A 15,137-nucleotide genomic window follows, 5' to 3' on the forward strand; every position below is an offset into this window, starting at 1 on the left:
CCTAAATTTTATTTGTATGCTTTTGAAAAGTTTTCAAGGAAAATTTTTCTTACCTTCCTTTTTAAATAAAGGAATTCTACTTTGGTTTAAGACATCACCATGTAATCATTTTCATTAAGATATAATCTAGATTCCAATTGTTTTTCAGCAGCAATTCAAGCATATTCCAAAACTTCGATTCTTAAGGAACAGTTATGAAAAACAGCGGTTATTTTTCATTAAAATGCAGACATACCCACAACTTCTTCGAAGACCTTTACCTCCAAAACTCCGTAAGGTGTCTGTGTATAAGAAGCAATTCCGTTCAGGTATGTGTAGTAGTCATAAATGTATATTAACATTTTTGTATTTTACATAAAAATTCCTTGTCTTGCACAGCTCAGAATCCAAAAAAGACATTCATTAATAACCATAACTTACAATGTTTGTTGTAAGAAGATGTAACATCCAATGCAGTTCAACACGTATAGTCATTTATCTTCATTCATGTATACAGTAGATGTAAATTTACCTCATTGATAAAATTTATTTGTAACAAAATTTATTTGTAACCCCCAAATCAGCACTTGTAGGTCATACCTAGTCATTTGTGGACATGGGCAAAGGAGTGGAAAATACGTTTCAGGATGCACATGGTTCCAGCTGAGGGGGATAAGGCTACTTCTGCCTTCTTGTTTGAGCTCAATGCCGCTTCCCCAGTCTGTGTGGTGCTGTGTTTGTGGAATGGGTGTGCTTGACTTCACTGCTGAAAATGGGCCCCAAGCATAGTCCCGACAAACTGCTCAGTGTCCTTGGGCATGAGAAGGCTGTGATGTGCCGACAGAGAACAATGCATGTGTTAGATAAGCTGCCTTCTGGCTTAGGGACAAGGCTGTTAGTCATGGGCTCATTGTACATAAAATATATTTCATAAGGTGTCTTTAAATAGAAATACAAGCAGTAAGATTATGTATTGAGGATTGGTTGTCAAATAGCTTGAGACCAGAGACTCAAAGGAACCTAATCGTGTATTTTTCCTAACAGTTTAGCACTGGATAAGTCAGTGTTTTCTGAGACTTAATCGAATAGAACTACCACAGATAATGAGGGTTGACTGCATTTATACAGAATTGGAGTTATAATACTGAACAAAAACAGACCCTGCATGGGGCTGGCCTTGTGATGGACTACTGGGTCAGGTCCTGGCTTCTCTGCACTTTCGGATGCAGCTCCCTGTTAATGCACCTGGAAAATCCTCGGAAAATGGTCCAGGTGCTTGGACCCCTGCCACACACCCGGGGGCCAGGATGGAGTTCCCTTTGGGAGTGACGATTTGGGGAATGGACTAACCTTTCAAATAAATAAAATAAATCTTAAAATAGAGACCTTGCTAATCCCCTTAATTAGTTACTCCCTGGTGAGATAGAGATGATAGTCAATTAATCATATAAATAAATGTAAAATTACCATGTGATAAATAATATGAAGCAAAGATGAGTTACTTTTATAATTTTTCTAAGTCCCTAATCCTACATTTTTGTGCATAGTTTCTCATTAATTCCTTACAATAAGCTTTGATGAATTAGAATATTTCCCCTTTTCTTTTTTTTTTTTTAATTTTTTTTATTTGACAGGTAGAGTTAGATAGTGAGAGAGAGAGAGACAGAGAAAGGTCTTCCTTTTCTGTTGGTTCACCCTCCAATGTCCAGTGGTTGCCACGGCTGGTGCTGCGCCAATCCGAAGCCAGGAGCCAGGTGCTTCTCCTGGTCTCCCGTGCGGGTGCAGGCCCCAAGCACTTGGGCCATCCTCCACTGCACGCCGGGGCCACAGCAGAGAGCTGGACTGGAAGAGGAGCAACCGGGACAGAATCCAGTGCCCCAACCGGGACTAGAACCCGGGGTACTGGTGCCGCAGGCGGAGGATTAGCCTAGTAAGCCGCGACACCAGCTGAATATTTCTCCTTTTCAATCTCCTCTACCAACTGACTTTTTTTTTTTTTTTTACAGGTAGAGTGGACAGTGAGAGAGAGAGACAGAGAGAAAGGTCTTCCTTTACCGTTGGTTCACCTTCCAATGGCCGCTACGGCCAGCACACTGCGGCCAGCGCACCATGCTAATCCGAAGCCAGGAGCCAGGTGCTTCCCCTGGTCTCCCATGTGGGTGCAGGGCCCAAGGACTTGGGCCATCCTCCACTGCACTCCCAGGCCACAGCAGAAAGTTAGCCTGGAAGAGGAGCAACTAGGACAGAATCCGCCGCCCCAACCGGGACTAGAACCCGGTGTGCTGGCGTCGCAGGCAGAGGATAGGCTATTGAGCCACGGCGCCGGCCCCAACTGACTAACTTGATTCATAATGTTAAATTCAAATGAGATGAATGTCTGGCCATTGCCTTTCAGGACTCTGAAGATCTTCCAGTGACCTTCAAAGCTCTGACATCTTTTAAACTTTACCAGTGAGGCACACATACAATAAGTCTGAAACAGCAGTACAAAGCAGCATAGAATTGGTGGTATAGAGTAGGAATAGTTCAGAGATGTGAGACAACACTGGGGCAGGAATAAATAAGGCTGGAACTTAGACTTGAGGAATTAATAAAAGTGGAATAAAATATGCTCAATTGTAGAGGAGACTTCTGTAGTTTCTGATGGCAAAAGAGAATATTTAAAAAGTAGAAATTTAATACGCCAGGGAAAAACTTGAAAATATTGCAAAATATGCTTCTAAAAAAACACAATAGGAAATCGTGGAATCAAGGAGACAGAGATCATCTGCGTTGGGGAGATTTCTTTACCAACCTCTTCTCTGATCATTCAGGAAGAGTACCTTCCTCTCTTCTCTAATAGTATCCCACACTTTACCTTACCGAACACTTATTCTCTCTTATAGTGTTTATCTGCCCAATTTCTATACTATAATGTGAGATCTTTCATTGTAGGAAAGCTTGTTATATCATCGTACCACAGCACTGTGAATATGGCTGGCACATGGTAGATGTTAAATATTTGTTGAATGAATTAATGATAGCAGTAAGTGTAGGTTGTGTTAATAAAAAAAAAAAAAAAAGGAGGAATTGCACAGAATTTAAGGTATAAGGGCCAATGCTGTGGTGCAGCAGGTTAAAGCCCTGGCCTGAAGTGCCGGCATCCCATATGGGCCCCAGTTCTAGTCCCGGCTGCTCCTTTTCTGATCCAGCTCTCTGCTATGGCCTGGGATAGCAGTAGAAGATGGCCCAAGGCCTTGGGCCCCTCCACTCACATGGGAGACCCGGAGAAGACTCCTGGCTCCTGCCTCCTGGCTTCGGATCGGCACAGCTCCGGCCACTGCTGCCATCTGAGGAGTGAACCAGCAGATGGAAGTCCCTCTCTCTCTCTGTCTCTACCTCTCTCCGTAACTCTCTTTCAAATAAATAAAATAAATCTTTTAAAAAAAATTTAAGGTAGACTTTGAAAGGATACAATTATTTTAATTGATTAGGAAGAGAAGATGTTCCACACAGTGAGACTGACATAGGAAATGAAGTTATAAATGAAGTATTGTCTTTGTGGTTGTCAGAGGTAATTGCAGTGACTGTTTTCACTGGAAAGTAAGGAGTCATCACACAGCATGTTTAGAGTAAGTGGATCCAGTTCATGCCAAATGAAGAAATCTGAATGATCACTGATAAGATTCTGACAATTGGATGAAGACATTTTAAAGAAATATCAGAAAAACAAGGGGGATACGTCAATGTAGACTAGGATCATGGCAGTGAGAATCAGAAGGGAAAAATTGTTTTGTTTCTTGGTCATTTAACTAGGAGAAAAGAAAGTTCAAATGCAATAACCTGTGTGCCAGAACTTTATAAACATATTTACAAAAACAAAAACAAAAAAACTGAATAGCTGTAAGATGCTTTGATAGTTGTGATAGTTGTGTGGCCCAAGATTATTTATGGACTATAGCAACCTGGGATGGTAAAAAATTCTCTAGAATTGGAGTCCAGGTATCTGAATTTTAATCTCACTTCCAAACTTAATATGATGTATGGCTTTAGCAAGTGATTATTCAACTGGTCTTATTTTTTGATTCTGAAATAGCAGACTTTAATTAAATCACTAGTTTTCAAGGATTGTACACAAATCCATCAGAAAAACAGCTCACTTTAGTGACTCTCATAGTGGAGGAAATAAAAAAAAAAGAAAAACATATCATTTTAAGGTGTGGTGAGGTGCATTGTGATGAGTTGAAATATATAATTTAAAAAAACATATTTATTTGGATGGTAGAGCATCAGAGAGAGAAATTTTCTATCTACTGGTTCACTCCCCAAATGGCCACAACAGCTAAGTCTGGGCTATGCTGAAGCCAGGAGTCAGGACCTCCATCCTGAATCCTGATCTTTTCATGTGTGTTTCAGGGATCCAATTACTTGAGTCACCTTCCACTGCCTTTCCAGTGCATTAGCAGGAATGTGGATTAAAAGTGGAGTAGCTTGCCGGCGCCGCGGCTCACTAGGCTAATCCTCCGCCTTGTGGCGCTGGCACACCAGGTTCTAGTCCCGGTCGGGGCACCAATCCTGTCCCGGTTGCCCCTCTTCTAGGCCAGTTCTCTGCTGTGGACAGGGAGTGCAGTGGAGGATGGCCCAAGTCCTTGGGCCCTGCACCCCATGGGAGACCAGGAGAAGCACCTGGCTCCTGCCATTGGATCAGCGCGGTGCGCCGGCCACAGCGCGCCAGCCGCGGCGGCCATTGGAGGGTGAACCAATGGCAAAAGGAAGACCTTTCTCTCTGTCTCTCTCTCATTGTCCACTCTGCCTGTCCAAAAAAAAAAAAAAAAAAAAAGTGGAGTTGCTGGGACTTGAACTGTCACTCTGACATGGGGTGCTAGGGTTGCAAGTGGCTTAACCCTGTGTGCCACAGTACCAGCCCTGACATATATAATTTGAATAAAGCCCATAGATGACTGACTGGGTTAAATGTAAGGCCTGAAGGACAGGAAGTGGGATAAGCTGAAAAATAACCCCACTAAAAGATAAGCAACATTCTACTTCCTGGAACTTGTGAATGTCATCTCAGAAAAAGTTATCTGAGGTTTTAGAAATGATAAATTCAGGGATTTGGGGATGGAAAGATTATTGTGGCTTATCTGGATGGGCCCTTAATACAATTACATTTGTCCTTGTAAGAGGGAGTCAGAGAGATTACACACATAAGATGATACAAAGATGGAGCAAAGAAAAATTTCAAGGTAAGGCAACTAAAGTCACAAGCCATGAAATTCTAGGAGTACCAGAAATTGGAGCAAGCAATGAATGGTTTCTTTAAAAAAAAGATTTCAGAAAGAGCACGGTCCTTCTGACACCTTGATTTTGGCTTAGTGATACTGACTTTGGCACCCCAGAACTGCGACAAGAAATAAGAAATATCCATCATTTCAGGTCACCAGTTTTATGATAATTTGTTACACAAAACTTGGGGAATGTATGCAGAAAGAATTAAGGTTTATGTTTTGGTGTTTTGTGTTTGTTTTGTTATTAGATAACAGGTGTACCTCTGTGAGATATAGGGAAATAGAAACTACTGGTGGGTCTGATTTGGACATGATAAGTGTGAGATGCTTTGAACTTCAGACCCAGATTTTAGAGTTATTATTGTTTTTAGAAAATGAGTAGGAGTGAAGAGAAAGATGATGATAGAACCTTTACAATATTTATTAGTGAACTGGGAATGAGAAAGACTTTCCAGGAAAAAGAAATAAATTCTATGAGAGTTTGGAATGGAAAAATGACAGAGTATCATGGAAATCAAAAAGAAAGTGAATTTTATGGAGAATAAAATAGATAAAAAGACTTTGAATAAAGATAAATAATAATAAATATCGATTGGGCTTAACAATAAGACATCAATAATAATTTGTGGGGCCGGCGCAGTGACACAGTAGGTTCATCCTCCACCTGCAGCGCCAGCATCTCATATGGGTGCTGGTTCTAGTCCCAGCTGCCCCTCTTCCAATCCAGCTCTCTGCTATGGCCTGTGAAAGCAGTAAAAGATGGCCCAAGTCCTTGTGCCCCTGCATCTACATGGTAGACCAGAAAGAAGCACCTGGCTCCTGGCTTCAGATTGGCACAGCACCAGCTATTGCGGCCATTTGGGGAGTGAACCAATGGACAGAAGACCTTTCTCTCTGTTTCTTCCTCTCACTGTTTGTAACTCTACCTCTCAAATAAATAAAATCTTTAAAAAAATAATAATAATTTGTAATAAGTTTTGATATAGAAGTGGCAAATTATAGGTCATAAAAATTTGAAAAATAAATATAAGAAGACTTTCGATTTTGGATTTAAAACATTAAGAGATTACAAATCCTCATACCCATCCTAACAACAACAAAATCAAGGAAAGTAATAATCAGTGATTTTCTTAGATTTATCAGAGAATTTAGGTTATGGGTAAAATCACCATTCCCAAAGCCTGGTTTCCATTGCAGTGGAAGAAAGTATAGGGAGACTACACTACCGCATCCAAATGGAACAGAAGCCAAAGTAGCCTACCAAACTGACACCCAAATTAACATTAATAAAAAGGCTTTTACCATGAAAGCTACCTTCTAAAAGTGATAAAGACAACCCGATCTGTCAGATGCAGAAATATCAACATAAGGCCACATGAGATGCCAATAGACAAGTACAGTAAGCCATTAGCAACAGACCTAAAGTAAACCAAGATTGATGACGTGTCTGATAAAGAATTCAAAAGAATGATTACAGCGAACTCTAAAGGCTTCCATAGCCCTGGCAACTCATGACTAGAGCCTAGGGAGATTACTGACGCCATGAACAGGAGTGTCAAATTGTTAAGTCAGCAACAGGAGTCACTGTGTACTTACACCCCATGTGGGATCTGTCCCTAATGTGTCATCTAAAGCCAAGTGATGCTATGACTGGTACTGAAACAGTATTTTTATACTTTGCGTTTCTGTGTGGGCACAGACTGATGAGGTCTTTTCTAATTATACACTGAAGTGATCTTCTGTATATAAAGAGAATTGGAAATGAAAAAAAAAAACAACCTGGTGTTAAAATGGAAATGGCATAGAAAATTAATTAATTTGAAAAAAAATTATGTAGGATCTCTGTCTTTAATGTGCTGTACATTGCTATTTAATGCTATAATTAGTAATCCAATGGTAGTTTTTTCACTTGATGTTGCTATATGGGCAAAATGTTGAAATCTTTACCTAATATATACTAAACTGATCTTCTGTATACAAAGAGAATTGAAAATGAATCTTTACATGAATGGAAGGGGAAAGGGAGCGGGAAAGGGGAGGGTTGCGGGCGGGAGGGAAGCTATGGGAGGGGGGAAGCCATTGTAACCCATAAGCTATACTTTGGAAATTTATATTCATTAAATAAAAGTTTAATAAAAAAAAAGAATGATTATAGGGAGAAACAAAAGAATACAGAACATTTAACAAAATTAGTGAAACAATGAATAATATGGAGAAACTCAACAAAGAGGTAGCAATCTTGAAAAAGAACCAAACAGAAAACTTGAAAAGGAAGAACTAAAAAATACAGTTGAAAGCTTCAACAACACACTGAATCAGCAAAAGGAAGAATATCTGAACTTGAAGATAAATTTTATTAAATTTCTTAGATAAAAATAAAATAAAAGAACAAAGACAGCCTCTGAGATCTTTTGGACACCATTGAATGACACATATTTGAATTTGGGGAACCACAGCCAGGTGGTGAAGAAAATGGGAAATACAGGGGGCTGCTGCAGTGGCATAGTAGGTAAAGCTGCCGCCTGCAGTGCCGGCATCCCATATGGGCACTGGTTTGAGTCCCAACTGCTCCACTTCCGATCCAGCTCTCTGCTATGGCCTGGGAAAGCAGTGGAAGATGGCCCAAGTGCTTGGGCCCCTGCACCCATGTGGAAGACCCAGAAGCTCCTGGCTCCTGGCTTTGGAACAGCCCAGCTCCAACCATTGCAGCCATTTTGGGAGTGAATCAGATGGTAGACCTCTCTCTGCCTCTGCCTCTGCCTCTCTGTAACTCTGCCTTTTAAATAAATAAATTATTTAAAAAAAAAAAGAAAGAAAGAAAAGGGGAAATACATGGCAAACTTACTCAATGAAATCAGCAGAAAATGTCCCTAGTCCTGGGAAAGATATGGACATCCAGGAACAGGAAACCCATTGGACCCTAAAATAAACATGACCAGAAAAGATCCTCAGTTCAGCATATTTTAGTGAAACTGTCAAAAGAGTAATCAAATGGAGAACTTAAACACAAGTGAAAACTGCCAAGTCACATTCAAGAGACCCTCCATTCAACTAACAAAAGATTTTACAGCAGATATATTACAGTCCAGTGGAGAATGGAATGATATATTCTAACTTCTGAAAGCAAAAAAACAAACCCCAAACTTTTCTCGACCAAGAATACTATACCCAAAAAAAGTTATCCTTTAGAAAAGAAGGAGAAATAAAGAATTTCCAAGATGAGTAAAAACCAAGGGAATTCATCAACATCAGACTGACTTTACAAAAGATGCTTAAGGAAGTCCTACATCCAGAAGCAAAAGAAAGACCATTACTGGGGCTGGTGCTGTGGCTCAGTGGGTTAAAGAACTGACCTGCCCATCCCATATTGGTGCTGGTTTGAGTCCCAGCTGCTCCACTTCTGATTCAGCTCCCTGCTATGGCCTGGAAAAGCATCCAATATTTAAATAGAGATATTACAACTGAGGTCGAAGGATATTACAACTGAAGTACAAAGGATCATTAGGGACTATTAAAAACAATTGTCAACAAATTGGAAAACCTGGGGGAAAAAAAAACTTCTGGACATATGTTTCAGAAAAACTAAATCATGAAGACATAGAAAACCTGAGTAGATCAATAAGAAGCAATGAGATTGGATCCAACATGAATTCCTGGTGTTTCAATTGGTGGCTTAACCCACTGTGTCACAGTATAGTACTGAAGGTTTTAGTGAGTGCAAATAGGCACTGGTGGGCTTTAGGCCTTGTAAGTTAAGAGGCCCAGACCTATCTATCTCTTCACATGGGGTATATCCTAAGGGAGGTGTGAACCTCCCAGGAGAAGGCACTCTGTTGACTTTCATTACTTGGCTGGCCTGGGAGGAGAGCTGGCCAGGTAAAGGCAGGGGGCATCTCTAACAAGAAATTTACAGTTCTGCCTGCAATGTTGCTGACCCTACTTGACCATCCCCTCAGCTGCAGTGGTCACTTTGGAAGTTGGGCTGAGTGAAGGGCTTTTCAGCTTAGAGCCAATAAGATCTGTGGCTCTGACCTGGGCATCCTTCGACTCCAGGGCAGGTCCATTTCCAGTGGTCCAACTCTTGGCAGAGCTGCCAGGGCTCTTCACAAGCTGACTTCTGCTGAAGCCCAGGCTTACCACATTGAAAGCCACTGCAGTAGACTGACCTGTTGGGTCTCCTTGAGGGCAGATCACTGTACAGATCAGGCATTAATAGGCCTGCCACCCATTGCTTCTGATGCCTAGCTTTCTTTTCCTCCTGGTTTGTGTTAAAGCAGACCAGAGGATGCAAGTCAAGGGAGTGCCCGTTTCCCATCTCTAATCTTCGGTGGCCTGAACTACAAGTCTATAGTCACAGGCATGTTCTGTAGTAGTTTTTCTAAGGTAGACAATGCCCATGAGGAAAATTATATTCTTACTTAAAAAGTTTCTTTCCCTTTGGTCTGAAAGGAAGGTTTTTTCTACTTACTGTTTACTTCGCTGATGGCGAAGTAAATCTAGCTATGAGATTATTATTTAAGCTCTTATTTTGGCTATGCTATTATAGAAAAATGTTAGCCATCAGTTTTATAAGGTCTAAAGATTAAATTGTGTGTCCTACAGATTCCTTCATAATAGAATTAGTTTCCTACCTTGAAGAGAATAGAGAAATGAAAGAACAAGTTGGGCTTAGAATAGAGAAATGAGGGAGCAAGTCCTAGATCGCTTGCTGACAATAGCAATATCACATGAATACTTAGCAAACAGTTTCAACCATTAGATAACAACTTAAGAAAACATTTACCAGAAGGTCCAATGCCTTCTATAAATTTTAAGAATCATGTATTTGGAAACACCTCTTAAATATCTAACATGATGTAGTTTGTTTAACCAGTAAACTTAAGCACAACCATATAAAATGTTTTTAGTTTCTTTCTACCAACAAGTTTAAAACATATGATACACAGATTCAGGTCACACAAATTAAAATGTATCTTTGATTGATTTTAGCAGCTTAAATTTATGGACAATCTTATCTATAAACCATTTAAAATAAAACTCTTAATAAAATTTTCCCATGTGGACATACAATATGTACACACATATAACATAGCATAATAGACCAATATAGCAATTTTAATAATAGCTTTTAAAATCTTTAACTCTTTTTGTAGATTGCCAATTGATTTGAATTGCTTTTTGTTTTTAGTAACCTCAGTTAACCATACTTTCTCTCAGTTGGTACTGTCAATACATTATTGGCTTCATCTGTTTACAGATCCATCCCAAAGTACTGAATACAATAGAAGTGGCTGGAAAAAGTCCATAGGAACCTATAGGAGGACAGCTAAACACAGAACCAACAACACTTTAGTTTTATGAGCAGCACATCATATATAACTGTGGATGACAAAAGACTTTAAGTTGCCATGTTTAAAATTATAAACTCATCAACCAACAAGAGGCACTTGCTTACTTCACAGCATTTTTGAAAGCACCTGCAGGATTTTACAAGTATTAAACCCTTTAGGCCTCTGGGGCTTTCTCATTAAGATAACTATCATGTCTAGTAACACAAGATCATTAGACTTTTTAATTCTCAAACATTTTCCATTATAGAAACTTAAAATTTGGTACCACGTCACATCTTGACAGTACTTCTAATATAATCCAAATAGCCTGATTAGTTGGTGTCTCTATAAGATGAGAGACATAGGTCCTTCGATTTTTTTCAGTTGGGCCCAAACTGGAAAAACCAAAGTCCAGGATTTTCTGGAAATTTTAGAGTCCAGATTGTTTGAAACTTGGATTTTTTGAATGCCTGTCAAGAATGCCAAGAAGGTTCAAAATCCAAAATATCTGGTTGAAATAAGATTCTTTAAAATCATGACATAACATAGACCAAATTTGATCATTGTTACAAGGTGATTATTCAAATCTTTGAAAATAAGTACATATTTAAACAACCCATAGCTCTTAATAAAAATTCAGCTGTTTTTGAACAATTAGAATTTCACAGACATCAAGAGAACATAATAGATTACTTTAACACATTGCTTTAACAGAGCATCAGAGTTTAATTCTATGTCAAAGAGAAATTGAGCTTCCTGTGATCTTTTGCTGTGAGGGTTCCTTCCTTTACCTTCTTTCATATTGATGACCATGTTTCTGTGTTTCTGTGTGTAACACATCTTTAAGCATCTTTTGCAGGCAGGATAAGTGGCAACAAACTCTTTCAATTTCTGTTTGCTATGAAAAGTCTTAATTTCACCTTCATTCACAAATGAGAGCTTTGCAGGATATAATATTCTGGGCTGGCAGTTTTTCTCTCTTAGTACCTGGGCTATGTCTCGCCATTCCCTTCTAGCTTGTAGGGTTTCTGATGAGAAGTCTGCTGTGAGTCTAATTTGAGATCCTCTGAGAGTAATCTGACGTTTCTCTCTTGCACCTTTTAGAATCTTCTCTTTATGTTTCACTGTGGTGAGTTTGATTACAACGTGTCGTGGTGAGGATCTCTTTTGGTCATGTTTATTAGGGGTTCTATAAGCTTCCTGTACTAAGATGCCTCTTTCCTTTTCAAACCTGGGAAATTTTCTGCTAGTATCTCACTAAAAAGGCCTTCTAATCCTTTCTCCCTCTCCATGCCTTCAGGAACTCCTAGTACCCGAATGTTAGGTTTTTTAATAGTATCCTGTAGATTCTCAACAATATTTTTTAGATTTCTAATTTCCTCTTTTTTTTTCTAATTTCCTTCTTTTCTTTGGTTTGCCTGTTTCCTTTCCTGTTCTCTGTCTTCTAAATCTGATATTCTCTCTTCTGCTTCGCCCATTCTGTTTTTAAGGATCTCTAATGTGTTTGTCATTTGATCTATTGAATTCTTCATTTCATTATGATTTCTCATCACTATCACAGTTTCTTGTTCTACTAGTTGTTTCATTTCATTTTGATTCCTCCTTAATATTTCATTTTCATGAGAGAGATTTTCTATCTTGTCCATTAAGGATTTCTGTAGTTCAAGAATTTGTTTTTGAGAACTTCTTAATGTTCTTATCAATTTTTTGAGATCCGCTTCTTGCATTGCTTCTATCTCATCATCTTCATAATCTTGAATTGGGGTGTCTTTTTCATTTGGGGGCATCATAGTGTCTTCCTTGTTCTTATTACCTCAGTTTTTGCGTTTGTTGTTTGGCATGTTGGAGATATTTGGTTTCTTCACTGTGGTGTTTTTTCTTGTTACACTATGGCTCTATATTAAGTGGACTGTCTGCTTTCAGTGGAGCCTTAGAGGCTTGAGATGAGTGTGGCCTGAGAGCTGTGTTTGGTTCCTCAGGGTTGAGGGTGTGTCAAAGATGACACTCCCAGGTTAGGCGTGGTAAATCTTTCTTTCTTTCTTTTTTTTTTTGATTCAAAAGGGAAGTAATTCCGCACAGCTGAACGTAATTGGAGGTAGTTAGCAGGCAAATGATATACCCACAGGAGCCAGAGATCAGAGCTCTTTCCCAAGGACCACACAGGGAATCTCTGCTGCCCTCGGTGTAGGCTCCAATTCTCCTGCAGTCTCCCACTGGGTTGCCAAGTTAGATCCTAATCTCCTGTTATTTCACCCCCCCAGGGCCGGTGCAGACCTGAGGTCGCCCTGCTTATGACGTATGTCCAAAATGGCGCCTGCTCTTTGTCTTGCTCGCCTTTGAGGGGTGAGTGGAGAGAGAGAAATTCGTGTCCGTATCGGTCACTTTTTTTTTTTTTCCTATCTCTCTTCTAGTTAGCCTGGTGAACTTTTCCCCATGGAGTTTCAAGCCTCGTTCCCTCTAGTCTCCTCTTTCTGCTTGCCCGCTGGTGTCTCAGGCTATTGAGGTTCGGCTCACCTCGCATTCCAGTGCTGGTGTGTTGAGTCTGCCGCTGGTGTCCTGAACTTGGGCTCCCACGCTCTCCACGCAGGTCCACTGTGAATCACTAGTTCCGGAAGAGTTTCCTCTGCTGTTTCTTCCCCTATTCTTCCTTGACCCTGCAGTATCTCCACTTTTATTAACCTGTGTCTTCCCGGACTATCAGTGTGCTCTCTTCCTATTCCGCCATCTTGCCGCTCTCTCCCAGACTGTCTTTCAAGAACACAGTACAAACTATGCTTAAACGCAAAAAAAAAAAAAAAAAAAAAAAAGTTTGAAGAGATAGGGAATTCAGTTTTAAGAGACAGGGAATGCTTGATGTGTGAATTATACCAAACATGTATAAAAGAAATAGAAGCAGTGGAAATACTTCCTAAGTCATTCTATAAGAGTAGTATATTCTAATACTACAACCAAAGAGATTACAAAAAGAAGAAAACTACAAACCAATGTCTTTCATGAACCCAGATGTAAAACTTCTCAACCAAACATTAGCAAATTGAATCCAACAATGTATAAAAATAATTATATACCACAATAAATAGGATTTATTTTAGATATGAAAGGCTGGTTCAACATTCAAAAATAAATTAATGTAATCTATCACATCAAAAAACTAAAGAAGAAAAGTCTCATGATCACATCAATTCATGTAAAAAAGCATTTGTCAAAATCCAACATACAGTCGTGGATCCTGTGGTACAGTGGGTGAAGCGGCCACTTGGAATGCCTACATCCCATATATGAGTGCCACTTCTGAGTCCTGGATATTCTACTCCTGATCCAGCCTCCTGCTGATGCATCCTGTGAGACACTAGGTTATGGCTCAAGTACTTGGGTCCCTGCCACTCACAAGAGACACTTGGATGGAATTTTGTTTTCCTGACTTTGACCTGGTCTAGAACAGGCTCATCATGCAGGCATTTGGGGAATGAAACAGTAGGTGGAAGATTTTTCTCTGTCTCCTCTCTCCCTATTACTCTGCCTTTCAAATAAATAATAAATATTTTTTAAAAATTCAACACTCAGTCATGAAGAAACTCATCAAACTGACAGCAGAGGAGAGCTTCTCAACTTGACAAGAACTATCTGAAATCACTACAGCTAACAACATCCTTAATGGTGACTAATTAGAAGCATTCCCACTAAGATTAAGAACAAAGAAAGGATGTCCCCTCTAACCACTTACCAGTACAATTCAATGTTGTACTGGAAACTTCTAGACAATATAACAATACAGGAAAATAAATAAAAAGCTATATAGATTGAGAAGAAAGAATAAAATTGGCTTTGTTCATAAAGGGAAAGTCTGTATGGAAAATCTCAAAAATTAGCAAAAGAACTCTTGGAAGTAATAAAGATTACAGAAAGTTTACAGCATATATTGTTAATATATAAAAGTCAACTGTTGGGGCTGGCTCTGTGGCTCACTTGGTTAATCCTCCGCCTGCAGCACCAGCATCCCATATGAACACCGGGTTCTAGTCCTGTGGCCCAGTAGGGTAGTGGAGGATGGCCCAGGTGCTTGGGCCCCTGCACCTGCATGGGAGACCAGGAGGAAGCACCTGGCTCCTGGCTTTGGATCGGTGCAGTGCACCGGCCATGGCAGCCATCTAGGGGTGAACCAGTGGAAGGAAGACCTTTCTCTCTGTCTCTTTCTCTCACTATCTCTGCCTGTCAAATTAAAAAAAAAGTCAACTGTTCTTATATCAGCAATGAGCAGTTAGAATTTGAAATTTAAAACACATAATTGATATTTGTACTAAAAGAAGTACTTCAACATAAATTTCACAATATATGTACAGGATCCATATGAGAAAAACTAAAGAAAAGATTGTGAACATAGGAATCAAACAGTATCTAAATAAATGAAGAGCTATTCCATGTTCATGAATAGGATGATTCAGTATTATTAGCATGCCAATTCTTTTCAACTTGATCTACATACTTGATATAATTCCATAGAAATTCCTGCAAGTTGTTTTGTATATGATAGACAATGATTCTAAAGTTTATATGGAAGGTC

At 39.5% G+C, this 15,137-nt stretch overlaps 1 protein-coding gene across 1 annotated transcript in view; it reads left to right on the forward strand.

Moving 5' to 3' along the window:
- LRRC63 (leucine rich repeat containing 63) overlaps positions 1–15,137 on the forward strand; it is a 61,319-nt gene that overhangs the window by 229 nt on the left and 45,953 nt on the right. The window contains exon 2 of the mRNA XM_062195169.1: positions 149–308. Coding sequence (XP_062051153.1) covers positions 149–308 — 160 coding nt within the window. The remainder of the gene's footprint in view (positions 1–148; positions 309–15,137) is intronic.

This window comes from Lepus europaeus, chromosome 6 (assembly GCF_033115175.1).
Source record: "Lepus europaeus isolate LE1 chromosome 6, mLepTim1.pri, whole genome shotgun sequence".
Taxonomy (NCBI): Eukaryota; Metazoa; Chordata; class Mammalia; order Lagomorpha; family Leporidae; genus Lepus; species Lepus europaeus.